At 40.1% G+C, this 27,005-nt stretch overlaps 1 protein-coding gene across 3 annotated transcripts in view; it reads left to right on the top strand.

Annotated features, from left to right (window-relative positions):
* The first annotated feature begins 5,940 nt into the window (after window positions 1-5,940).
* LOC119483334 (sodium/potassium-transporting ATPase subunit alpha-1) overlaps window positions 5,941-27,005 on the top strand; it is a 55,873-nt gene continuing 34,808 nt past the window's right edge. For 2 of the 3 annotated variants that reach the window (XM_037761348.1, XM_037761350.1), the window contains exons 1-18: window positions 5,941-6,104; window positions 6,464-6,574; window positions 10,991-11,050; window positions 12,830-12,931; window positions 13,065-13,166; window positions 13,251-13,364; window positions 13,486-13,620; window positions 14,618-14,735; window positions 14,826-15,094; window positions 15,175-15,483; window positions 16,531-16,665; window positions 16,857-17,049; window positions 17,142-17,317; window positions 17,401-17,537; window positions 19,001-19,151; window positions 19,259-19,427; window positions 19,519-19,673; window positions 19,770-19,893. In XM_037761348.1, coding sequence (XP_037617276.1) covers window positions 6,093-6,104; window positions 6,464-6,574; window positions 10,991-11,050; window positions 12,830-12,931; window positions 13,065-13,166; window positions 13,251-13,364; window positions 13,486-13,620; window positions 14,618-14,735; window positions 14,826-15,094; window positions 15,175-15,483; window positions 16,531-16,665; window positions 16,857-17,049; window positions 17,142-17,317; window positions 17,401-17,537; window positions 19,001-19,151; window positions 19,259-19,427; window positions 19,519-19,673; window positions 19,770-19,893 — 2,572 coding nt within the window. In that variant the 5' untranslated portion in view covers window positions 5,941-6,092. Of the gene's footprint in view, window positions 6,105-6,463; window positions 6,575-10,990; window positions 11,051-12,829; window positions 12,932-13,064; window positions 13,167-13,250; window positions 13,365-13,485; window positions 13,621-14,617; window positions 14,736-14,825; window positions 15,095-15,174; window positions 15,484-16,530; window positions 16,666-16,856; window positions 17,050-17,141; window positions 17,318-17,400; window positions 17,538-19,000; window positions 19,152-19,258; window positions 19,428-19,518; window positions 19,674-19,769; window positions 19,894-20,328; window positions 20,475-20,586; window positions 20,718-21,316; window positions 21,419-22,271; window positions 22,364-25,951; window positions 26,157-27,005 lie in introns of those variants that run through there. The other variant, XM_037761349.1, reaches the window with a different exon arrangement.

Here is a 27,005-nt window from a genome sequence, read left to right as displayed (position 1 = left end):
TCTACCGCTGAAACAATCTGAATGTCACTGGACTTGTATTTAGCTATGTATCGAGCTTCCATATAGTCCATGTAAGAATTTGGTGTCATTCAACGGGACATAGTCCAGTTGACACTTTTGAAAAAGAAAGTGCTTATGTAGTTAATATTTTGGTGTGACAACAAGGGTTGAGTGACAGCTTTGTCTCTGTATTCAGGTCAGCCACCAATATAAATTGAACTTTTAACACCTGCTCATATCCTTATTTAGGCTCAGTTTAAGGACCTTTAGAACTGTTTTACTATGAAATGTTTGGAATCATTTTAAAGGGTGTGTTCTTGGCTTTCAAGGCCAGTCCATGCTTTGAAAGGGGCAGCAGCAAAACGGATTTTCCGACGGGGAACTCAAGCCGTTTTATCCATCCATCCATGCTCTCAGTAAAGCCACCAGACTCCATTGAATAAACCTGTAATGTTACCTTGAAGAACAGGAGTTGCTTGGAATCCACATTTATCTCTTTGAATAGATGCTGACTGTCTCCAGCTGTGTTCATTTGTGTCAATCAGTGACTTCTATCAAATATAAAACACTGGTGGTTTTGGTTTGATTATTAAACACTTTAAAATGCCTCTACGTCACATTCGGTACAAAGTTCAGGGAGGTTTGGATACTACAAGGGCAACCGGCAGCGGAGTGAAACATTTACTTTCATTTACACTTTAGCCACCGGAAGGAGCATTTAAATCTACATTTTGTAAAATCCAGTATAATAACTTATAGCCTTTTAATGTTCAGCACTTGTGTACAGACCCATAAGTCTCTGCAGCAGAGCAAAACAGGAGAAAGAGAACAAACAATGTATTACAATGTCTTTGTTAAAGGGTTGGTTTATACAAATTACAAAAGAATCTCACTCACCACTAGTAGTATTTAGCCATGCATACAGTTCAATTTTTATGTGCTGAGGTTTTGACATCTCTACCACACAAAACCCAAACTATCTGCATGGCTTTACTATAGCTTTATTTATATAGCACTTACAAAGTGCTTTCCAGGAAAAAAAAGAAAAATCAGCAGATAAAAACCAAAAACAGCAACAACAATTTATAATACAATAATATTATATAATATAATATAAACAACAGAGGGATAATAAAAACAGAAATACCAAAGGATAACATAAAATTCAAATAAGTCAGTAAGATAAGTCAGGAAATGTCTTTTTCTAATTTGAGTGAATCAACCCTTTAATTTATCTTCCATTGTCAATAAACTTTATTTATTTATTGCTTTTTCTTACAAAGTTACAAAGTGCTTTCCAGGAGAAAAAAATAAATAAATAACAAAAAACAGCAGATAAAAACCAGAAACAGCAATAACATAAGAAAATACAATAATATAAACAATATAATAAAAACAAAAATAACAAAGGATAAAATAAAGTTAAAATAAGTCAGTAAGATAAATGATAAGTGAAATGTTTTTTTTCTAATTTGAGTGAAGCAACCCTTTAATTTATCCTCCATTGGGCCAGTTTTTCTATTAAATGTAGTACTAATAATAATAGTAACAATAATAATAATAATAAACTTTATTTATTTAGTGCTTTTCTTAAGGAAGTTACAAAGTGCTTTCCAGGAGAAAAAAAAACAAAAATAACAACAACAAAAAAAAGCAGACAAAAAACAGAAACAGCAATAACATAATATAATATAATATAATATAATATAATATAATATAATATAATACAAACAACAGAGGGATCATAAAAACAAAAAGGATAAAATAAAGTTAAAATAAGTCAGGAAATGTATTTTTTTCTAATTTATGTGAAGCAACCCTTTAATTGATCCTCCATTGTGCCAGCTTTTCTATCAAATCTAACACGAATGTCTGTTAAATGCTAGTTGACTTACTGTAATAATATCAATATTACTCCTTGTACTTGTACTACAGTGATACTCTGAAGGCCATGTTTTACGTCTTCTCAGCCCATGCTGTTTATATATGGCAGAGCATTGTTTGGGGTTAAACAAGAACATATACTGCATCAATTATGCATCTGAAACCCCCATCAGCTGCATAAAAACTCTGAGGGAGCCACTTAGGCTCAATCATGGTTTTGCTCTCTCGATTTTTATTGATGCAGGAGAGACATCACCGCTGTGTGGGAGGTCGAATTCCCAACGACTTAAACATGCTCAAGTACAAATCCTTTCAAATGAAAGTGTAAACAGAAATTCTCAATGTGTGTGCGAATTGTTTGAATAGAGGGTGTGGTCGCAGGTCATTGTGAAGCTACAGACAAGTGGCGAGAGTATGCACACACAGCTGCAGACAGGACGGGCTGTGAAGTGCATGTCGTTAGTTAGCATCCCAATGACTTTCAGTGGATTCTCATGAGAAACTGCACCACAGAACAGTTTCCATTGTGTTGTGGTGAGCTGCAGCCATTATCTGAGGGGAAGAGGAAAACTGGATTTGATTTTGAAACTGTCCCCTGAAGGGTTTTTCTCAACCTTTCTCCCTTTATCTCTCTCTTACATCACTGTCCTCTTTCTCCTGGATCTATTTCATCCCCGTGAATAGAGTTGGAACAAATTGAATTCAATGCCGTGGCAGGTTTTCTAGGCCTGTATTCGGCTAAAGCAGCAACAACATGAGCTGCGTTCATTGTGCCATAACTAGAACAATACCACACTCACACTCAAGTCGGTCATTTTTTCCTCTCTTTTATTTCAAGTTTTCTCACAATTCCTACAATCCTTTTCTCCCTCCTCATCTTTGTTTCATACCGACCCCCTCTTCTTGCAACCAGGTCTATAGAAACAAGCCCAAAAGAAGCAACTCTCCCCCCCAAAAACAGCCCAAAACAAGCGACCTTACCTACCTACCACAATTTACATTTATTTTGGATTACATTTCATGTCATTTTTAGCTTGTAACTCTACATTTTTCCTGTTATAAACTTAAAGTTGAACATTTAGTGTCATTTTTTGCGTCCATTTTTTAGCTTGTAACTTGTCTAACTAGTTCGGCAGGATGTGCTCGTATATCACACTTACAAAAACGTCAAACTACCTTTGAATCGCCCCCTACTTGAGGGCGAATCCAATCTTTAAGTCCTCTCTCTTTTTCCCTGTCTTTGTTGGCCATATAGTATTTCGCCCATTTAGTACCTGACATTTTTAGCTAAACTCATTCAAGAGATTTGTCTCGCAACAACGCCGAATGGCGGCAGTGGCAGTGGCAGCTACCAGCGACTACCAATATTTGTAAGCCACTTTTCAGGAAAATAAGCCCAAAATTGCTTTTAATAAGCAACTGTGTCCCCCTCCTCCCTGCATAGTCTAGTGACTATAAACAGTTGGAAGTTTACTACAAACACATCCAACAACCCCCACCAGCCAGCCAGCCAGTCCACAAGGACAACCCCTCCTCCTCCTCCTCCTCCTCCTCCTCCTCCTCCTCCCTGCAAGTTTCAATGGGCAGGAAGAGCCCTTCTTGGTTTGGTGAGTGACTTCAGGGTCATGAGCAAAGGTGGCAGCCATAGATAAAGAATAAAGAGAGGCCGGGAAGCTTTTGTTCGGCGCATCCTCTGCACAAATATACATGTTAGGATTATTGGAGTGTCGGAAAAATCTAAATCAAAGGGCCGCCGACACCATGGTTGTGTGGTTTACAGAGGCTAAAGAGTCCATTGTTCATGCAAAATGTATGTGTTTCTAATGATTTATTCATCTAAAAGCAAGCAAGCAAATGAAGCACAAAGACAACATGGATGTCTTGTTCTGGTAAGCAGGTGCATGCTGGTCCTGGTGTATAAAGCGCAAAAAATGAAATAAAATAGTTCAACTAGTAAAAGAAAAATCAAATCTAAATAAGCTAGAATAATAAATCAAACTTCATATTAGTAAAACAACAACTAAATACTAACACATTAATAGCTCCTAGAATGATTAGATTTCTGTACCAGCTTGAGAAATGTCTTTGTCTTCTCAAGGACACAGTGTGTGTCCGGGGTCATTAGGTGGCTCAATCATTCATTTAAACTCCTCTAAGTTAAACTTTATGGCTTGTGCTTTCCACAGGAACACTAAGGTGGGGCTTACAAATGGAGCTGCAACCCGTCTGGTTCCTGATAGTGTATCAGCTCGACCAATTTATTAAGTATTAATATCCCTTTCCTGGTTTAGTAGGAGCTGATCTTTGCCCGAGCTTGGACTAGAAACCCAAATTTCACCTTGCACAAATTGGGTCTCAAATCGGATTTCTCAGTCTGTATATTAATCCTGTATGTGTGCAGCAGGCAGGCAGCCAAGGACCTTTTTGAGCTCACTCGGTGTTGCAGCAATGTGAATCTACGAGTAACACAATGGTTTAGCGTTGTGAAAGACATTCCAGTCCTGAGGTGGAAGGGCGTCAGAATCAGTTGGGAGTTTTTACAGGGCGCATTGACCTCAGACAGAGAGAGAAAGCTCAAGATTCCTCCCTTTGCATTCCTCTTGTTATCTCAACAGTTTAGTCCAACCTTTCTACCAAACCCTCTTGGGAAAATAAAGTCAATCAGCTTCTCACTTCACATGCGTCGTTCAACTCTGGGCAATCAGTCACCTGCAGAACTGGACTTTCACCTTTCCAGCTCTGCTTTTATCTCTCATTCACTTTTCCACTATCTGTTTTTTCTCTCTGCGTTCATCCCTGTTTGTACTGTAAACTAAGCACACACACACAGACAGGGATTCACTCTGAAGGGCGTGGGCGTTAGGTCGTCCCAACCACCTGCCTGTCGCATGTAGAGGTCGTGAATGGAAAAAAGAAGGCATGCAGTGTTGCCAGATCTCGCGAGAGAAACAAGCAACCAGGTCTGTAGAAACAAGACCGAAAGAAGCAACACCCCATACCCCAAAAAAGCCCAAAACAAGCGATTAATATGAGAGAGAGATGAATTTACTTTGGATTGCATGCATTAGATTGCATCCATGTTTAGCTGTTCTTGTTATAAACTTAAAGTAACACGTTTCATGTCATTTTTGCGTCCCCTTTTAGCTTTTAACTTTACATTTTCCTTGTTATAAAGTTAAAGTAACACGTTTCATGTCATTTTTGCTTCCACTTTCAGCTTTAAACTTTACATTTTCCTTGTTATAAACTTAAAGTAACGCATTTTATGTAATTTTTGCATCCATTTTTAGCTTTTAACTTTACATTTTCCTTGTTATAAACTTAGAGTAACACGTTTCATGTAATTTTTGCGTCTATTTTTAGCTTTTAACTTTACATTTTTCTTGTTATAAACTTAAAGTAACACGTTTCATGTCATTTTTGCTTCCACTTTCAGCTTTTAACTTTACATTTTCCTTGTTATAAACTCAAAGTAACACGTTTTATGTCATTTTTGCATCCATTTTTAGCTTTTAACTTTACATTTTCCTTGTTATAAACTTAAAGTAACACGTTTCATGTCATTTTTGCATCCATTTTTAGCTTTTAACTTTACATTTTTCTTGTTATAAACTTAAAGTAACACGTTTTATGTCATTTTTGCATCCATTTTTAGCTTTTAACTTTACATTTTCCTTGTTATAAACTTAAAGTAACAGGTTTCATGTCATTTTTTGCGTCCATTTTCAGCTTGTAACTTTACAAGATTAGATCTAGATTCTGGAGGCATGGATTGAGGAGGCTAAATGAGTAAGAGTGAAAGAAAAGGAAGGGAAGCGGTGAGAACAAAACAGGGAAGTTGAGCAAGATTTAGCCCTCCCCTTTCTCCTGTACTCCTCCTCCAGCGGTGCCACCCTCCTCCAGTTACCCCCTCTCCCCCTCCCCCCCCCCTCCCCAACACTACTACTCACCTGTCCAGTTTCACCCCTTTCCATCTCCCCTCCCCCCTACCCCCCCAAACTCCTCCTCTCTCGGCAGGTGAGCCACTTGTGACTATAAAGGTATGCTAATACGAAGCAACCTATCTTCTGTGCTCTGGGGAGTGCGGAAGACACAGGACTCAACAGGGCTGAGAGAGAGAGAGTGAGAGAGAGAGAGAGAGGCGGAGTAGGAAAGTTGCAATTTAAAAAGACAATTGGATTGACTGTTCTCAGACTTGCGTTGCAACCATGGGGCTGGGAGTAAGTATTGGAGCTTTGTCACATGTTTTGGACTAAGAGTCTTTAGGTTAGCTGTTTTTTTCACTTTTGAGCTCAGACCAAGTTTTTGTCACAAGTTCTTGGTTAAGCTTGACAGTTGTGGATTGCCTGTACTTTGTACTTTAGTTTCTGCTGTGCAAAGCGTACAGTTTGAGTTATATTTATGAGAGGCATTCACAATCCTTCCAACAATGATTAACACACGTTTTTACAGCATGTTTGAACAGCAAAGTTGACACTGCTCGCCGCTCCGACTCAAGAAGGAAGCTTCAGAGCAAAGCTTCCCACATGTGCTCGGTGTTATTCAGAAGCTGATTTTGTCTTCTCTTTCTTCAATCCAGAGAGGGAAAGATGAGTACAAACTCGCGGCAACCTCAGATGGCGGGAGCAAGAAAGCCAAGAAAGCCAAAGCGGCGAAGGATATGGACGATCTGAAGAAAGAAGTTGACCTGGTGAGTACACAAAGAGTCTTTTAGTAAGAGAATGCACTCAGAAGTTTGTAAAAGTGTTTGTAACTTGATAAAATCCACCTCAATTCAAGGTGAAAGGAGCAAATATACATAGAATGACCTTCTTGAACTTTACAACCATGTCCTCCTATAAATACTGTTTGCCTCATGCTTAATGACAGCCTTATTCAGGCCATGTTAACACTCTCGGTCACTGCAAGTCACTGCCATCGGTCACAGCGATGACACAGTCACGGCTGAGACAAACCTCCGCTTTGACCTCATGGCTAGTCACATGAGCAGCCCTCGTATTTCATAAAAGATTGCCACTTACACGTCTGCATGCGCTGTCACATGTCATTAAGGAGTTCACAGCTATACTTAACTTCTAAGTCACGCTTATCTAGATTAGTTTTCAACGCTTAAAGAGGCTCATTATTGTCTCACTTTTATCAAAACATATGAGCTCTTTTTTCTGCATCCGGTAAACACATAGCAGTCTGCTTCTAATTTCCTCTCAGATCATGTGTAGTTCATTTTATCTGCAGCAGATACTGAACTGCACCCAGCTACTGAGTAAAAGTTGCACGCATAGAGGTTTAGATGGGTTTCCTGTGTAGAACCGTTACCTACTTTCCACTGGTGTCAGCTTTTTTTCTCCGTCTGTATCTGTTGCAAGCTGAGGTCGTTTCCCAAGGTCACCTCTTGCTTTAAGTTCATCCCCAAGTCAGTGAGAAGAGCTGACGAATGATTTCATACCACCAACTCTATGTTAAAATATACATTTTATTGGCAGAAATACATTTATTAAAGGTTTCATCTGTAACTTCTTAAGAAGCTTTCCCACCCTTAAAATGTTAAAGACAAAGCAACTTTTATTTTGTAGGATAGTGTCCTTCACAAGGTCAGCTCACAAGGAGGCAGATTCAGGTCTCGTGTTCATCTCAAAGCTCTTAATAGATAGTAGTGAGCATGTTAAAATGTCCTGCTAATGATCTGATAATATCATAATAATCATTTTTGCTGTATTATAGAAGCAAACTGGTGTTTGACTTTCACAAGGTCATCAAGTGTCGGTCGATTGATGCTGTCAGCTTGTTGCTTAAAGTAAAGTAACTTTACAAAAACAACTCCAATAGAATATGTCATAGCTTGTTGGTTAATTAATTCTTTAATTACTGCTTGTTTCACTCCCAATGTCACCCAGGAGGTCACAGAGTGCTGCAGGTTATTAGGCAATAAAATCCCCATCTAGGTGACATATTAATGATTATTGTCCTCGGTGCGTCTTAACTAGATCTCAAAGTCCCGCCGCCACTGAAGGACATCTCAATGCCATAGCAACCGTATCACCAGTGTGCCATATAACCTCCGTTAACTTAGCATATCATTTACCACAATTAACAGCAGGCGGCGTCTTTAGTGCTGGAAGTGCAACAAAAAGGGCGACAGGGTATTGATGATCCTCAGGTTTCAGATGGTTAAAAATAATAGCATATCGGGCGGTAGTAAAACAGTAATAAGAGTGTAGGAGGGTCTCTATGGAGCCCACATGTTAATCATTATTTCACCATCATGCAATTAACCGATGCGTCAAAGTCCAGCTAACGATTCCCATAGCAACGTAAAGCAGCCGGCGATTTGATCAAATGTGACAAAGTCCAACAGAAAATGCTAAATATAGAAGCAATTTGATTGAGTTCAGCAGAAGAAACTCAAGTGTGTGTTGGGCCGGCCAAACAAGATCCACCAAATGTGTGTGTGTGTGTGTTTATGAGCCGCAGTATCAAAGCGCAGAGTGAGGACAATTTTCTCTACAGGCTTCAAAAGAAGTGCCGACAAACAGTCTAAAAAAAACAACAGTAGTTTGGGGCATGTGATGACACATTATGCACAGCACATTTGGCACGCTCGCTTATTATAATGCAAAACGGTGCAATTACACCACCGACCGTAAAGAGTGTAAATGTAAAAGGACTCATCCATTAACAGCTCAGGACATTATGTAAATTTCATACAGGACCTATATATATATATATATATATATATATATATATATGTACTTCAAGCAGTGGATGTGAAACATTCAACTTTAAAGGGTCAATGTAAACTTGTACTTACAGGATATAATGGGACACTGTCACTGAATGGTGTGAACTGATGCTTCATTCATTCCCTCAATCATTCATTCATTCACTTTGGACTAACGGTACTTGAGAACAAAGCTTCCATTTATTATTGGAAATGTGCTATTATTATAAATCATGAAATGAGAGTCTGTTTTAATCAAATGTTATTCATAAAACAGGCCAATGTTAAATCATGTGATCATAATTGCAGTCTGAAATTTTCATGTATTAATAATGAGTACAAGCAGACAGCTATAAAGGAAAAATCGATACAGCGTAGTGTCGCGATGTGTCGATACAGGGATGTGAAAAAAGTAAGAAAATAAGAAGCTAGAAATAAACCAAAATTTAAAAAATTAAAGAAGTTAGAAATAAAACAAAATAAGAAAGAAATAAGAAAATAAGATGCTAGAAATAAACAAAATAAGAAAAGAAAAATAAATAAGAAGCTAGAAATAAAAAAAATAAAAAAAATAAATAAATAAAATAAGAAGCCAGAAATAAACAAAATAAGAAAATAAAAAATAAATAAGAAGCTAGAAATAAAACAAAATTTAAAAATTTAAAAAAATAAAATAAGAAGCTAGAAATAAAAAAATTTAAAAAAAATTAAAAAAAAAAGAAGAAGCTAGAAATAAACAAAATAAGAAAATAAGAAAGAAATAAGTCAATAAGAAGTTAGAAATAAACAAAATAAACAAAATCAAAAAAATCAAATAAGAAGCTAGAAATAAATAAAATAAGATAATAAAAAAATTAAATAAGAAACTAGATATAAAAACAAAATAAGAAGGGAAAAATTGAGAGAATAAGAAGCTAGAAATTCACATGAAACTACAAAACCTAAGGAATCCATTGGTACCATGTCATGTTAGCTTGTCAGCAAGAATGCTAAATGTGAGGCCTCCCACCAATAGTAAACTGTAAAGTTATTCCATTATAATACCTACATATTGATACATTAATTGTCAATTTCATATCACCAACAGATTTGCATGTTAGCTTGTCTGGAAAAACAATAAATAGCATCCAAATAAGATCCTTTCGTTGCTTAAGTATCATGATAATATGATAATGTGGGGCCACCTCTAATGTATTTAATGGTTGGCATATGGTCAGGATTTATCAAGCTGTGCAATTTCTATTTCACATAAAAGTATATCTGCTTAGAGAAAAAAATATGAAGGCCACACTGACATGGAAAATTCAGCTCCATTTGCAAGAATTTGTCACATATGTGAGGTGAGTAAACCTCCACAGAAACCAGCGTGGGCTTCTTTACTCAGGATGTTTCACTCTGTTGCGTTTTCTACAAATCACAATAGCGTGTTGTATCACAGTATGACAGGAATGAAAGGTGGGAGTCAGATATTATCACGGATCATTCAAATGACACTGGAAGAATCTGGATTCATTCACTCGCTGTGGGCGTTATTCACCAAAGTGGAGGCACATGGATGTGCCAGCTTCTCTGGTTGTTCATTTGTAGATCCGCTGTGATTTGCATCTTTACTCCGCTCTTTCATTTAAAAATTAACAGGTTGTCGCAGATTATTTTATTAGATTATATTTTATTTTATTATTTATTTTGGGTTAATATTATTATTTATTTAATTATTTATTACTTTTTTTTCTGTTGGTAAGGCTAACTCTTCTGTAAACCGTACATTTGTATTATAAGACTGATTTTTTTATTGCAAATGTAAAATTATTATTCTCTGATGTCTCATGTGGAGTGTTTTGCTAATTCCAATTGTTAAAAGCCCAATAAAAACAGTGTTAAAGAAATAAGAAGAAACAGATTGCTACTAGATGAAATCTTTTTTGAATGTTATAGACACCTGAAAACACAAATATCCAACAAACTAATATTGATCAACAAGTTGGACACATGAGCAATCCTACAAACATCAGTTGGGTGGCATTGATCGGGCTGGACGGATTTGTTTGCTCGCAGCAAACTGTTCGGATGAGTCCATACGTAACCGAGCTCATGGCGGCTTAGCTGTTGTGTTTGGCTGCGGCTTTCCAATCATCAGCAGACTCTCGTTTTACTCGAATGTCTGCTTCGGCTAATCTTCAAATCGCACTGTATGGAGCGGCATGCATCCGTAATCCTGCTCAGATGGCTGGTGTTTGCCTTGTCATCTTTATGTTCCCTGTGTCCCTCTGGAGGACATGACAGGACACTTTTTAATCCTCAAAGGAGATAATATCTGCGGGTTTAAAATGACAGGGATTTCAGCTTGTTTTACGCAATGTCTCTCTCTCTCTCTCTCTCTCTCCATAGGATGATCACAAGTTAACCTTGGATGAACTCCACAGAAAATATGGAACTGACCTAGCCAGGGTGAGTACTCTCTCTCTCTCTCTCTCTTTCTCTCTCTCTCTCTGCATGTGTGTGTTTGATTTTGAGTGTTTGTGTGAGCAGATAAGCCCAGAGGCCAGGGAAGATCCCGCAGTACAAACTGAGGGCAAATGCACAAAACTATGCATGTCATTTGTCAAGTATTACTCCACCATTTTAGTATGTTAGAGTAATTCAAAGTTCAAAATTTCAAGGGTTAGTTCAACCAAATTACAAATAACATGCTGGTAGTTTCGCTTTTATTCATCCAGCTTTTGAGATTTCTGCGTCCACAACAGTACAATGGACAGTATGGAGTTGGAGTGAGACATGTAACTAAAAAAAATTACAAAAAAATGGAAATGCACTAGAGGTAGAGATGCACCGATTCCGATATAATTCCAATATCATAGCTCTTTTTGCATAAAATTTGAATTGCGTTGCAATTTTGCCTTAAATTTAAATGTATTGCAAAGCAATTTAAAGAGCTGGAAGACAGGAGCTTGGAAAGATTGTGCAAGAAGCTGTGTTTATTCCGAAGAAAGAACCACAAAGACCTGGGGGAAATTGCCTCTTTTGTGGAGGAGGAAATGACTTTATTCTTGTAATATTACAACTTTTTTTTGTTGAAATATTATTACTTTATTGTCATTAAATTACAGCTTTTTTCTTGTAATATTACGACCTTTTTTTGTTGAAATATTATGACTTTATTCTCATTAAATTAAAACTTTTTTCTTGTAATATTACGACTTTTTTTTGTTGAAATATTATGACTTTATTCTCATTAAATTACAACTTTATTCTTGTAATATTACGACTTTTTTTTTTTAAATATTATGACTTTATTCTCATTAAATTACAACTTTTTTCTCGTAATTTTACGACTTTATTCTCGAAATCTTATACTTTTTCCCCCCTCAATGTGGCCCTAATACTCCGTCGTACAACTTAAGCTAGAGGCAGGAGAGAAAATGTAGTGATTGAAACCGAGCTGACCCTTTAAAGAGTCAATAATTGTACAGAAAAAGGCTGAAACTCAGCTGCTACGCAAAATGTAATTTCCGTGTTTCAACCAGGGTTTTCATCACGCTGAGGACACACACACACAGAATCCCATTACACAACCCGACGCAGCCCTACACCGGCCAAATGCTCGACTGATGCTGATTATCCGCTGAAATCTGATCTGTCTGAGTTTGCCCCAAAACAAAGACTTCATTCACGCAGGAGCACCGGTCGTATTGACCCTACCAACAAGAAAAAACCTGCTCCTGGTCCCCCTCCAAAGAGACCTCCAGTCTCACATTTTACACTGTAAGAAAACGTGACCTTGACCTTGCTGAAGTACGCACTGCTCAATGATAACAGAGATACAAGCGGATTGTCCTGTCTCCCTCTCTCTCTGTTATCTGTCCATATCACAAGCTGTGATTGACCACAAACTGCGTGTTTCACTTCTAATTACAGACTTCTTGTGCAAAGAGGAAGCAGTAATGATAGATCTTCTTGTGGATGTGGTTTCTGTTGTTTTCATTTCAACCCAACTTTAATCCGCCACCTCCTGAAGTAATAGCGGTGTATCTGTTTACTAAATAAAAGAGCTCAGCAGGAAACATGTCTCTGACTCGTCCTTCAAAAACGAGGGCAAAGCGATAGGGTAGCAGAGCAAAAAACTGGCCTCACAGGTTTTTCTATCCTGATATAACTTAAGTTACACACACATACACTCCCTAGTTTTTTAATGTCTGTCAAACTTGTTTTTTTGGTGTCTCTTTTTAGGGTCTTTCCAACGCCAGAGCAAAAGAGATCCTAGCCAGAGACGGCCCAAACGCCCTCACGCCTCCTCCCACAACGCCAGAATGGGTCAAGTTCTGTAAACAGGTAAAAGTCATTTTCCATGCAAAACAGAAACCTATTTTGCATATTAAAATTTCATAAATGCAAATTGACACAGGTTCGTTGCAGCCGGTAAATCCAGTAAAGTCTTGAATGTTGTTTTTGATCTTGTTTCCAGCTGTTTGGCGGTTTCTCCATGCTGCTGTGGATTGGTGCCATCCTCTGTTTCCTCGCTTACGGCATCCAGGCTGCCTCAGAAGATGAACCGGCCAACGATAACGTAAGGAGGTCTTTCTTAGTGTGTGATAAAGAATTAACACCACCAAAGATGAACTTACTGACTGTCTTTTCTCTCTTACTGTAGTTGTACCTGGGTGTCGTGCTCTCTGCTGTCGTCATCATCACCGGTTGCTTCTCCTACTACCAAGAGGCCAAGAGCTCCAGGATCATGGACTCCTTCAAGAACCTGGTCCCACAGGTGACTTTTTCCTCACTTTGTACCTTCATAAAGTTGCAATCTCTTGCTACTGGTAATAAAAGTATGTATTCTGTTGAGAAATTGCCCTAAAAAAACGTATATTTCATCTTTGTTCTCATAGCAAGCCCTGGTTCTCCGAGACGGCGAGAAGAAGAGCATCAACGCCGAGGAGGTGGTGGTCGGCGATTTGGTGGAAGTGAAAGGTGGAGACAGGATCCCCGCCGATCTGAGAGTCATCTCCGCTCATGGCTGCAAGGTCCGTACCTCAAAGACTTGTTTTAATCTCACTTATGGAGCTTTAAACGACACTTGAAGGGGACATATCGTGCTCATTTTCAGGTTCATACTTGTATTTTGGGTTTCTACTGGAACAGGTTTACATGCTGTAATGTTAAAAAAAACAAATTGTTTTTCTCAAACTGTCTGTCTGAATATACCTGTATTCACCCTCTGTCTGAAACGCTCCGTTTAAGCACATGTCTCTTTAAGCCCCACTCCTGAAAAAGCCCAGTCTGCTCTGATTGGCTTGTCAGAAAAATATGGTGCAAAATATAAAATATGACAAAAGACAGACATTTATAGGAGAAGAAAACAGAAGAAAAGAAGCTGGGTCACATAGCAATATAGTCTGTGGTTCCCTGGAGTCCCAGAATGTCCTTTAAAGTCTTAGATGTCCCCTTAGTCCAACATCATTCATGGGAGAAGGAAGCAAAGTTTTACACAACAAAATACATTTACTATAAAGTCACTTCTCATCTCAATTCACTTCAGGTTTCAGTTAGATTTCCAGTTCTTCCAGTATTTTGGTGGCATGTCTCAGAGAAAAAGTCAGTCCTTCCTTACTGTAAACTTCCTGGACTATTTCTTTCCATTCAAGGACTGTTGGACATTCCTTATTCAACCATTTCCTGGTTATTGCTTTTCTACTAGCAGCTAAAAGTATTTATATGTCTCCTGCTTTTTCAACCCAGTGAAATAGTGAGTTTTTCATGATATGTCCCATTTAAGATATTAACCGTGTATGTATTGTTGCTTTTGAGTATTAACATTAGTCAATTGGATACTAAGACTACTAAAACTTGTCTAGTTTGTTCCGTAGTTTAAATTTTATTTTTGGCCCTAATGTGTCATCATCCATTTTCCCACTTTTGTCTAAAACCAACAATGTTTTTTTACATTGTCCTGTAGACGTCATGTCACTTCCACTTCTCTGGATATCTTCTGTATTTCATTAATGCTTTCCTTTCCTTCAGGTGGACAACTCCTCTCTGACCGGTGAATCCGAGCCTCAGAGTCGTACTCCTGACTTCTCCAACGACAACCCTCTGGAGACCAGGAACATCGCTTTCTTCTCCACCAACTGTGTTGAAGGTACGACCACACAGAAGTCACAAATTCATTGAGTTTGAATTCGACTTATGAAAGGGCAAACTTATGGAGACAATCTCTCGCTTCCTCCAGGTACCGCCAGAGGAGTCGTCATCAACACCGGAGACCGCACCGTCATGGGTCGTATCGCCTGCCTGGCTTCCAGTCTGGAAGGCGGCAAAACTCCCATCGCCAAAGAGATCGAGCATTTCATCCACATCATCACTGGCGTGGCCGTCTTCCTGGGCGTCTCCTTCTTCGTCCTCTCCCTCGCCCTCGGGTACGGTTGGCTGGAGGCCGTCATCTTCCTCATCGGGATCATCGTCGCCAACGTGCCAGAAGGTCTCCTGGCTACCGTCACCGTGAGTTTTCCACCAGAGTCGGTCATTCTTCAATAGATTTGCAAAGATTATATCTATTAACACTTGATTTCCATCACTAGGTGTGTCTGACTCTGACCGCTAAGCGCATGGCGAAGAAGAACTGCCTGGTGAAGAACCTGGAAGCTGTGGAGACCCTGGGCTCCACCTCCACCATCTGCTCCGACAAGACCGGCACCCTGACCCAGAACAGGATGACCGTGGCCCACATGTGGTTCGACAACCAGATCCACGAGGCCGACACCACCGAGAACCAGAGCGGCGCCTCCTTCGACAGGAGCTCCGCCACTTGGGCCGCGCTGGCCAGGATCGCCGGGCTCTGCAACCGCGCCGTCTTCCTGGCGGAACAGACCAACGTTCCCATCCTGAAGGTGAATATCCTCCTTTTAAAACCGGTTACCAAACACTAAACGTTTTGCTCTAGTTCACCCATTCTGATCACCACAAAAGAGTGTAAATAATTCACCAGTGGAGGAAGATATCAATAACATAGAGCAGAATTCACCCCCATCATGGGATATTTTCCCTCCTTCATTCATTTTGTTGAATGGGATACAATACCCAGATGAATCCTGAGATGCAGCGACTGCAAGGGAGGTGACTTGGCATTTTGACTTGGCAAGAAACTTTTTTTAGAAATACAAATGCAGCCAGACAGCACTACAAATCTTTATAAAAAACTCTCAACATAATTAAAGGCCCTTTCCAGAAATATATAGCTGCAGCTCTAAAGCGAGAGGTGGCCAGACAAACCCATTGATTTACATTTGAAGTGTATTTTCTTTCTCAAGATGTGCAGATGTTGGAGGAGGTGGCCGTCGTTCTTCAAATTATGAATATCTTTTTGTGGAGAGTTGTGGTTTCAAAACCCTTGGAGAACTGGTCATTAGGGCCATCGATTAAAACATTTAATTGCGATGAATCGCATGGTTTATCCATAGTTAATCGGGATTAATCGCAAATCATTCGCACATTTTTTATCTGTTCAAAATGTAACTTTAAGGGAGATTTGTAAAGTATTTAATACTCTTATCAATGTGGGAATGGACAAATATGCTGCTTTATGCAAATGTATGTAAATATTTATTATTGGAAATCAATTGATTATTATAAAGTGGGCCTGTCTGTAAAGGGGAGACTCGTGGGTACCTATAGAACCCATTCACACATCTCGAGGTCAGAGGTCAAGGGACCCCTTTGAAAATAGCCATCCCAGTTTTTCTTCGCCAAAATTTAGTGCAAGTTTGGAGTGTTATTTCCCGACAAGCTAGTATGACATGGTTGGTACCGATGGATTCCTTAGGTTTCCTAAAGAAATCTTAAATCCTAAAAATGTCTTTGGTCGAGGACTGCCCTAAAATAAAGAAAGACCAATATTGATTATGATCCAACTCTTTGTCCTTTCCTTAAATCCACAGAGAGATGTAGCCGGTGACGCCTCAGAAGCTGCCCTGCTCAAGTGTATTGAGCTGTGCTGCGGAGCCGTCGGCGGCATGAGAGACAAATACCTGAAGATTTCTGAGATCCCCTTCAACTCCACCAACAAATACCAGGTAAACAAGCCACAGAGTTTCCTTTGCAAACTTTGGAAGACAATAATTGCTGTGGTATCGGAGGGAAATGTTGATTTACGCCCTCTAGTGGTCGGGTTCATTCATGTCTCCATCCACCATCATAAATGATAAATGAGTACCAGCAGAGTTTAGAGTAAAGTTTAAAATCCAACCTTTGTCTCGTTCGACAGCTCTCCATCCACCACAACGCGACTCCCGGCGAGACCAAGCACCTGCTGGTGATGAAAGGCGCCCCAGAGAGGATTCTGGACCGCTGCTCCACCATCCTGATGCAGGGCAAAGAGCAGCCGCTGGACGACGAGATGAAGGACGCTTTCCAGAACGCCTACGTTGAGCTGGGAGGACTGGGAGAGAGAGTGCTGGGTATGACAGAGCTCCATTCTACAACTACATACGTCCTCTTTAATGAGTTGTTGGAGAAGAAAGTAATCTGTAATTCCTCCTGTCTTACTCAGGTTTCTGCCATTTCAACCTGCCTGACGACCAGTTCCCAGAAGGCTTTGCTTTCGACTGTGAGGAGGTGAACTTCCCCACTGAGAACCTGTGCTTCATCGGCCTCATGTCCATGATCGACCCTCCTCGTGCTGCTGTGCCCGACGCTGTCGGCAAATGCAGGAGCGCCGGAATCAAGGTACGGAACTGCCGTCTTTTTTAGTTTTGGGACCAAAACCTCGATCACGCTCTGTGTTAATACCTGAATATCTTCTCCCTCAGGTTATCATGGTGACAGGTGACCATCCCATCACAGCCAAGGCTATCGCTAAGGGTGTGGGTATCATCTCTGAAGGCAACGAGACCGTTGAAGACATCGCTGCCCGCCTGAATGTACCCGTCTCAGAGGTCAACCCCAGGTTAGTACACTTAAAAAGCTTGTGTCACTAAATATTAAGAATGATTTCATGTCTAAATGTGTCTGGCGGTTCTTCTTAATACCCGCACTAATAGAGCTAAATGAAATCAGCGTTGCCTAACGAGGCGCTGCAATCTGCTCAGCCAAAAAGGCTTTCACCATTAATTCACTGCAGACAAATAAATCTACATTCAGTCTCTCTGAGCTTACTTTTCTTCATCAGCAAGTTCAGATCACAGTCACACTGCAATGATAGGCAAGGCAAGTTGATTTATGGAGCACATTTCAGCAGTTTAAGGTGCTTTACATAAAGTATCAAAAGCATGGAGACAAAGTGCAAAAGGAAACACATTATGAAAGGACATTTACAATTAAAAATCCAGACTAGAAAATAAAAACAAGCTCAAATATAATAAGACAGGCATAAAAGCCCAGACACACCAAACCGACATCAAAGAACTAGTGGAGACGAAGGCCGTCTGTTGCGTCGCCTTTGTTTTGGCCAAAAAATTGCACTTGAACACACAGCAAAAGACTACAGCCGATGGCCAACTACCACGTACGTTCTGCGCCTGGTGAGAGGAGATAACTCTCCACACCAGCAGATGGCGGTAGTCTAGTTGTTGTTCCTCTTGACTTTACTGATTGGCTTGCTTTCCTCACTTTCGTTTCTCTTCTCGTGCACTGATTCGTTTAAGCTGAACGGCCAATGAGAGTGATTTCTCTCCCCGACGGGCGCCGCCACCGATTCAACACGCTGAATCAGCCAAAAAACCTGCAACACGGGCCAACTAAAGCCAACGTTGCGGGACACACCGCAAAAAACTAGGCCGACGAACGCTCACAGACGACCACAAACTGTCCGACGGCCGTCTGTCGTCTTAAAATACACGAACAAAAGTGACAGTGCGATGTAAGAAATTATTTAAAAATCAAAAATCATTCAAAAATACTGTCATCCTGGGCAGCATCCTCAAGCAGGAAAATGCTCATGCACTCTGTTAACCGATGAGAAATGTCACCTGTCTGAAACAAGGTTTTTCATGACAATAAATATAGTAAGATAATAAATAAGATAGAATTACTGCAACAGTCAAGAAACATCAATAAAGTAGAAAAATTTACAATAAAAATATGAACAAATATTGTAAAAATATGTACAAATGATCTGTTTTTAATAAAAAAAAAAGCTGTCTTGGGGAAAAATACACTATCCTGTACCACGGGATGTGAAAAAAGTATTCATCGTGTGAAGTGAAGGTCTTTATACTAAATCTCTCTTTTTGCTGATGATGCCATTATTTAGTTTAAGGGGTGTCGAGGCCAACGCCGTCTGTTTTCTAAAGGAATTTCCTGTTTCCTCCTGCTTTTCTTTTGATTACACCCCATCCTCAACTCTCCTCTCAGAGACAGGCTGTGGGGATCACAACTGTTGTCCTAACGCTGCTGTGATTTCCTCCCCAGGGACGCCAAGGCTTGCGTCGTTCACGGCGGTGAGCTGAAAGAGATGACCCCGGAGCTGCTGGACGATGTGCTGAAACACCACACTGAGATCGTCTTCGCCAGGACCTCCCCTCAGCAGAAACTCATCATTGTGGAAGGTTGCCAGAGACAGGTCAGTGTCTAAGAGAATTTAATTTGGAATAAAAGCTTTGAGAAATGTCTGTTTTATTTTTAAAAAAGTGGAGATCCTGACACTTCTTTCTTTCTGTCTCTCTCCAGGGAGCCATTGTAGCGGTGACAGGCGACGGTGTGAACGACTCTCCTGCTCTGAAGAAGGCTGACATCGGCGTCGCTATGGGTATCTCTGGATCTGACGTCTCCAAGCAAGCCGCTGACATGATCCTGCTGGACGACAACTTTGCCTCCATCGTTACCGGAGTGGAAGAAGGTAAAGGACTTGTGGAAATACAGACAGCAAAAAGCATCTTTGTAACCGCTTGATTTTCCATGCAATATTAATTCCTCTATTACTTTCTCAGGCCGTCTGATCTTTGACAACTTGAAGAAGTCCATCGCCTACACTCTGACCAGTAACATCCCTGAGATCTCCCCCTTCCTCCTCTTCATCATCGCCAACATCCCTCTGCCCCTGGGAACCGTCACCATCCTCTGTATCGACCTGGGAACCGACATGGTGAGCTCTTTGACTGATTTCTTATTATAGGAAAGTCGTTATAAAATCAAATCTGTGATTGAAAATACTTATTTTGATGTGCTTCCTGTCTCCCAGGTCCCCGCCATCTCCCTGGCTTATGAAGAAGCCGAGAGCGACATCATGAAGAGACAGCCCAGGAACCCCAAAACAGACAAACTGGTGAACGAGAGGCTCATCAGCATAGCCTACGGACAGATCGGTAAGCACACCTAATGCTACCTGAATGATATTTAGGTGTTGAGACAGAAATGATTGTTGATGATTGTAAATAGGCCCATATACTTGAAACATCCACAAATTTGATTATATTTCAAAGCATGTATATGTAGCTTTTCTGATGCAAAATGTGATTTTCTTAATTATGTGGTTTTATTTGTATTTATTTATTTTATTTTTGTTTAATTTATTCATTTATTTTTTGGATATTTACATTATTATTATTATTATTTTTTTATCTTATTACTTAATTTTGAACCATCATTCCCCGTGTACCGTTACATATGTTATTATTTTTGTCTAGGCAGTGGGGGGTGGGAGAAAGTGAAAATGCCCTGTGTTAAATATCTGTGAATAATATTATTTTTCTTAAATAAAAATATTATTTAAACATTTTTTTGCACTTTTTCCTTGCTAGGTATGATGCAGGCCACAGCTGGCTTCTTCACCTACTTTGTGATCCTGGCTGAAAACGGCTTCCTCCCCATGGACCTGCTGGGGATCAGAGTGCTGTGGGACGACAAATATGTAAATGACCTGGAAGACAGCTACGGACAGCAATGGGTCAGTAATGCTCAAGTTTTTAATAAACGCTGTGGTCATTTCACATTTTCAATAGAAGAACAGAAGAGGAACATGTGCTAATTCAAATCTTTTTTAATGTTCTCTCCGCCAGACATACGAGCGCAGAAAGATCGTAGAGTTCACGTGTCACACAGCTTTCTTCGCCAGTATTGTGGTCGTCCAGTGGGCCGATCTGATCATCTGTAAGACCAGGAGGAACTCCATCCTGCAGCAAGGAATGAAGTATGTACATATAAAGACACATTAAGTACAGACAGTGACTTCCAAACCTGTATTTACTCACTCAATAGATTCAAGCAGGGTACTTTTTTAAGTATAATTATAATTATTTTAGGCATCCATATATTCCTTTATAGCTTTAAAGGAATAGTTCAGGTGTTTTGAAGTGTGGTTGTATGAGGTGCTTATCTACAGTAGATGACGGTCGGCACGCCTCCAGTTTGGAGAAACAGACAGGAGTTACCGCATGGGAGCAAAGCAACGTACTGCTGTGGACGGGGGGGCAGCAACAAAACGTATTTTAGATACCTAAAAGAAAGGCCCACCTAAAATAATCATTATCAGTTTAGAATATGACGTGAAACAGCTACACAGTCTATTTTTCCAACGGAGAACTGAAGCCGTTGTATCCATCTATGCTCTCACCAAAGCCACCAGACTCCATTGAAAAAATCAGTACAGAGTACCTCATACAACCCCACTTGAAAACACCGGAACCATCCCTTTAAGAGTTGTCGTTATAACATTAATCCCAGCGTTGGATGATCTCAGGTTAGTCAAAGTGAAATAGTTCTAACGGTGTTGATTCTTTGCTTCCACAGGAACCGTATCCTCATCTTCGGTCTGTTTGAGGAGACAGCTCTGGCTGCTTTCCTGTCCTACTGCCCGGGCATGGACGTCGCCCTCAGAATGTACCCTCTCAAGTGAGTAAAACCTCATATACCCAAACTATCAGTTTTCACTCAGGAATTCACGCAAATTACAGCTAAAACGGTCTCATTTTCCATGTTTCCTTTTCATGTATGCAGGCGAATTTATGAGCACAATATGCATTAAGTTTATCCCTAATACAGTCATCCATGAAATCCTACTTTCTGTTCGTTTACTGCCCTGTTTTTTGTGCAGCCAGTGCTTTGACATTGTTTTCCCTGTATTCCCCGATGGATGAGGTTTAAGTCAGTGTTGTTATATTATCTTGTTAAAGAAAGGTGGATATTATCTAAAGTGTCACCAGTAATTTCCACTTCAGAGGAGAGCAGAAGAGCTGCGTCTACTAATGAGATTGTTTGGCCAACAGAGACAAATAGAAAGTTACATTAGGCTCGTTAGCTGAAATCTCCTCGTCTTCTTCTCCTCGTTATTGTTTTTGCGTCTCCTCCTTTATTCCTCGCCACCTTTTCATCTGCTCCCAGTCTCTTCAGACTCCTCACCCACCCACTCCCCTTTCTCTTCAGGTGACTGCTGATGTTTAACTAACCTCCTCCTCTCTGTCTGACACTCTTGTGTCTCTCTTCTGTCTGTCTCTATTTCTGTCTCGTCTGTTTGTTTTCTTCTCTCTTTGCCTCTGAGGTTCTCTCTCTTTCAATTCATGTTCAGATATGATGTGGAAAGGGCAGAAATGTACAGTATTTACAGCGAAATATTGAATGAATTCAACTTAAAACAATAATTTGATGGTTTTCTTTTGCTTTTTAGACACTCAAAAGTGAAATTAGATTAATAAGCATCATTTCAAATCTCCATGTGATGCTCAATCTCTGTGTCTGTGTACCTTAGGCCCTGTTGGTGGTTCTGTGCCTTCCCCTACTCCCTCCTCATCTTCCTGTACGATGAAGCCAGAAGATATATCCTCAGACGCAACCCAGGCGGTAAGACATTTACTCACTCTTCTTTTTGCTTCTTGAGGCTTTTGCATCACACGTTTGCCTCTGCTTTCTGTATTTGGAGGTGAATGTAGGGGGATGAGGAGGATGGATTATCACATTTTTGCCAAATGAGATCATCACATTTCATTGCTGTCCAAAGAAAACCATGTGTCTTCAAATTCAGGGGCGATCACACATAAGCAAAATTAGTATTCGCCTCCCGTTCACTCCCATTCTGTGCAAGCAAAGGGGCGAAAACACTTTCGCTTCCGGTTGGGAAATTAGCATCTTTGCTCCTTCAGTTCAAAAATCGCCTCAGCACGTGATGGTCACTCGCCTGCACCGTGCCCAAGAAAATTCTCCCACTTCATAAGCTAAATTAATTAATTTGAATGCTGAAAAATGCGTTGTGACGAAGCTGGAAAGGCTATTTTTCTTAGCTCATGAAAAATTTTACATTTTGGAGGTGCATTGCAATTTATTCCTTAAGGACTAGTTAACACTTAATTCATGTTGCCATGACACCAGGAGTTTTACTTCAATGCTGATATGAATGTAAGTGTATTATTTAAAATTTACCAAAGTGCACAACATAAAAAAGAACAAAAAAAAAACACCAAAAAAACACTTCATTAGTTTCCACCAAACTCCATTGAAATTTTGTAAAACAATCTGAGATATCTACTAATATTCTAGCATTAAAACGCCAGCCGTGCCGCTTTCATCCTTTCATCCAAGGTGCTCGTTACTAAGCAACCAAAACCTGTGCGCTGCGATGACGATGATGATGATTAAGTTGCGGTAATTTAGCAGTAAGTCTCACTGGCTAAAACCCACTTCATTGGTTTCCACCAAACTCAATTTTTTTACTAAATTTTTTAAGATATCTAGTATATTAAGATATTTACTGTTTTATGGATTCATTGTTTTAATATTTTTTTTTATTCCTGTAAACCACTTTGTGAATTGTGGTCTATGAAAGGTGCTATACTAAATAAATTATTAATAATAATATTTACTTATTATAATTATTACTTAATATTATATTATTATTATATCCTGCAAGCTAACAAATAGAAGTAATTCTGAATTTGTTGGTAGTTATGGCAAAGGTTTTTATTCCTCCTCTTGTTATGTAGAAACCTTCTGTAACGTCAGTCATGATATACAGTATGAGGTTTAATACAGAGAGCAGAAGCAGTGGTGTGTTAGTGAATGATGTAGGTTAACAACATATGAGTGTTTAGTAGGAGCTGTGTGTGTGCATGTGTCTGTTATTGGTGCCACAACTGCGTCTCCACACAGACCAGTGAACTGTGGCAGATGGCAGGGCCCAGTGGGATTTCAACCCTCAACCCTGCCATTGTTAATGCCTCGTTCCACCCACGGAGCTGAGCACAACCTGCATGCAGAGCTTGGCTGGGATGCAGCTGTGTGTGTGTGTGTGTGTGTGGGTCTGTTACATCTGAGCCCCGCAGCACAGATCAGTGAACATCTCATTGCCCATCCATGGTGAATAATGTCTCGAAAAAAAGAAGTTAACTGTCACGGTTTACATTTTTAGGATTTATTTGAACAAAGTTACTCAAACAACTGTTGACACTGCCCTCCGGATTACTGTGGAACCTGGGCTAAATTAGGTTTTAGACTTCAAAATTGGAAACCATCATTCCAGTCCAGTGATTTTTAGCTTTCTGTGAAAAACAGGTATTTATAGTGTTTCAGGCCTAAAAATAAAAAGTAGCTCTGGGCTCAGTGGGGCCTGGCAAAACATGCTAAATAATAGCATCCACAGCTCGGAGTCACACTGACTTCTGATACAGTGTTAGGGGCCGTACACATGCTTTAATCCAAGGTGCCCAGGAGGTTGCACTCCTGTCGCACCTGCCGTTACTAAGTTGCGGTAATTTAGCAGTAAAAGCCAAAACGAGGACTGTCCCGAATATCATTTTTTGAAGCATTTGGTGAGAAATATTCAAAGGTATGCGAAGATTTGGGACAGCGCCGCTGCCACACTACTGTACACACCTCTACACACCTCTACACGCCTCTACACACAACAAACAGCGATATCCGTCTGAGAATAACTAATAATAATTCATGTTGAATATGAATAATGTTGTGTTCCTTATTTAATTTTTGTATTTATACATTATTATTGCATTCGATTACTGATTTGGAGGTTGATTACCATGGCAACGGTCGAAGCTTTGACGCAATCGGGTCAGCCCGAATCCAAACAAAGAGAAATAGATTTCCAGCACGGTAAATCCCTCACAGTGGCTTTACTGCTCAATGTCTCTGTCAGTTTGGCTTCACTTTCAACTGGATGTCGTGACATCCTCGGTCAGGAGGGGTGAAGCAGTAAAATAGTCCGTGGGATGGATGGTAAAGCTCTGGGTAGTCCTGCACTAAAATGATTAACCTCTCCTCCATATTTACCCTCGACTGATATTTACAGAAGAAGGAAAAGATATCTGCCGTTGCTGCGTTCCAAAACTATTTTTATTTCGGCCTTTCGGCTGACCCAAATGCTTCAAAGCTTCGACCGTTGCCATGGTAATCGACCTCCAAATCAGCATTCGAATGCTTTGTCTTTTTTATTTGTTTTTTAATATAAACACAATAATAACGTTTATTCATAGTCATATTCAACATTAATTATATTACTTATTCCAAGACGAATATCGCTGTTATTTGTGTGTAGCGGTGTGTTTGTAGTGCGGCAGCGACACTGTCCCAGGCGCTGAAACTGGGGGAGTTGAAGACATCTCGCGCTGCGAAGCTTCGAATACCTTTGAATATTTCTTAACGAAGCTTCGAAGCCCAAAAATGGTATTCGGTACAGCCCTACTTCTGCTGTAAATACATTTCTCTTTGTTTTGACTTTGTTTAATTTAGTCAGTGAGGCTTTTACTACTAAATTACCCCAACTTCATCATCATCATCGCAGTGTGCAGGTTTGGTTGCTTAGTAACGGCAGGTGCGACAGGAGCGCAACCTCCCGAGCACCTTGAATAAAAGCATGAAAGCGGCACGGCTGACGTTTTCCACGCGTTTTAGACGCAGCATGTGAACAACCCCTAACACTGTATTGGAAGTCAGTGTGACTGATGTTTTGCCAGACCCCACTGAGCCCAGAGCTACATTTTAATTTTAGGCCTGAAACAAGGCCTTGATTTGAGGGAACAAAAAAAACGCAGCATGTGAACGTCCCTTTATGTGATTCGTGCGCACATCTAATGATGCAATCCTTGTGTTGTTTGAGCTGCCGGGTCAGGTCAGAGCTCTCCTGTTACTGTCAGATATACTGTTTGGCCTCAAGGATGATATCATCATCATCATCGTGACGAACTGTGAGACAAAGATGCCACAACCTCCACGTCCCCGCAGGACGCATCATCAAGAAAGTCTCGGCTCTAAATTCAGAATGCGTCTCGCTCACGCTCCCCAATCCGGCCTTTTTCCTCTGAATCGCTGTCAGCCAACATGAGGGATGATATCATCCTGCAGACGGAGAATTTAGACCCTAAATGTGAAGCGAAACATCCCTAACACTCCATCACTAATTCTGTCTCCTTTGGTTTCTAGGTTGGGTGGAGCAAGAGACGTACTACTGAGTCGACACCACACGGAGGACACAGTCAGTGTTTCATCGTTATTTACTGCCATGTTACATATTTGTCTGAGATGTCAGTCAGACCCCAAAAAACACAAAGCATGGATAAAATAAGAATATTTTGATGTATATGTCATTCACAATAAAACATTTCCGTACTATTGTACATTAAGGCTACTTGGGGATTTGTTTGTTTTTTTTGCATTCTGCTTCTCTGATATGTGGAGGCTGAAAACAGCATTTGGGGGATTTAATGCAGGATGTTGTTTCAAGGTTGAATAGATGTGTAGCAGTGAGTCAGGTCCGGTGACCCATGCAGTGGGATTATCCACCTCAACAGTTCCCTAAACTTCACTTCTGGAGTCACATTTGTTTAGAAGACGGGGCATGAATTTAAAATATAAATCAAATAAATCACATGCACGTGTTAGATTTGCTGTGTGTACTCTTGACTAAAGTAAATAATTAGGGCTGTCAAAGTTAACGCCATAATAATGCCATAACGCAAATTTGCTTTATCGCCATTAATTTCTTTAACACATTAATGCAATCGATCTTTCGGAGGTTGAAGTGGGCTCAGTTTTAAAGTTAGAGTGAAGATACTGGTATCACATGTAACTAAAAAACCTGATGAATCCATCGGTACCAACCATGTCAGACTAGATGTATATCTAGACAATATCTGTCATTGTTTTGTGTTGTTAAATGATTTCCAGTAATAAATATAAACATACATTTGCACAAAGCAGCATAAGAGGATTAAATAGTTGACAAATCTCCCTTTAAAGGAACTGTTGTAAGAATCAGAAATTGGTTGTAACAGCGACACCTGTGGCCGTTAAGTCAACGAAAGTCAGCGTCCCGTTGCTCGCGCTCGCCCGTGTGCACGCGCTACTTGATTGTGAGCGAGCATCCGTCAAAACAGTGGGGCGACACACATCAGCTAAAACCACCACATCACTCTATAGTGACCGACCCGGATTGATTTATACATGTAAGAATTTACAAACAGTCCCTTTAAAGTAC

Source organism: Sebastes umbrosus, chromosome 24 (assembly GCF_015220745.1).
Source record: "Sebastes umbrosus isolate fSebUmb1 chromosome 24, fSebUmb1.pri, whole genome shotgun sequence".
NCBI classification, from domain to species: Eukaryota; Metazoa; Chordata; class Actinopteri; order Perciformes; family Sebastidae; genus Sebastes; species Sebastes umbrosus.
The sequence above is the reverse complement of the archived record's forward strand: the minus strand, read 5'-3'. Positions and strand labels throughout refer to the sequence as shown.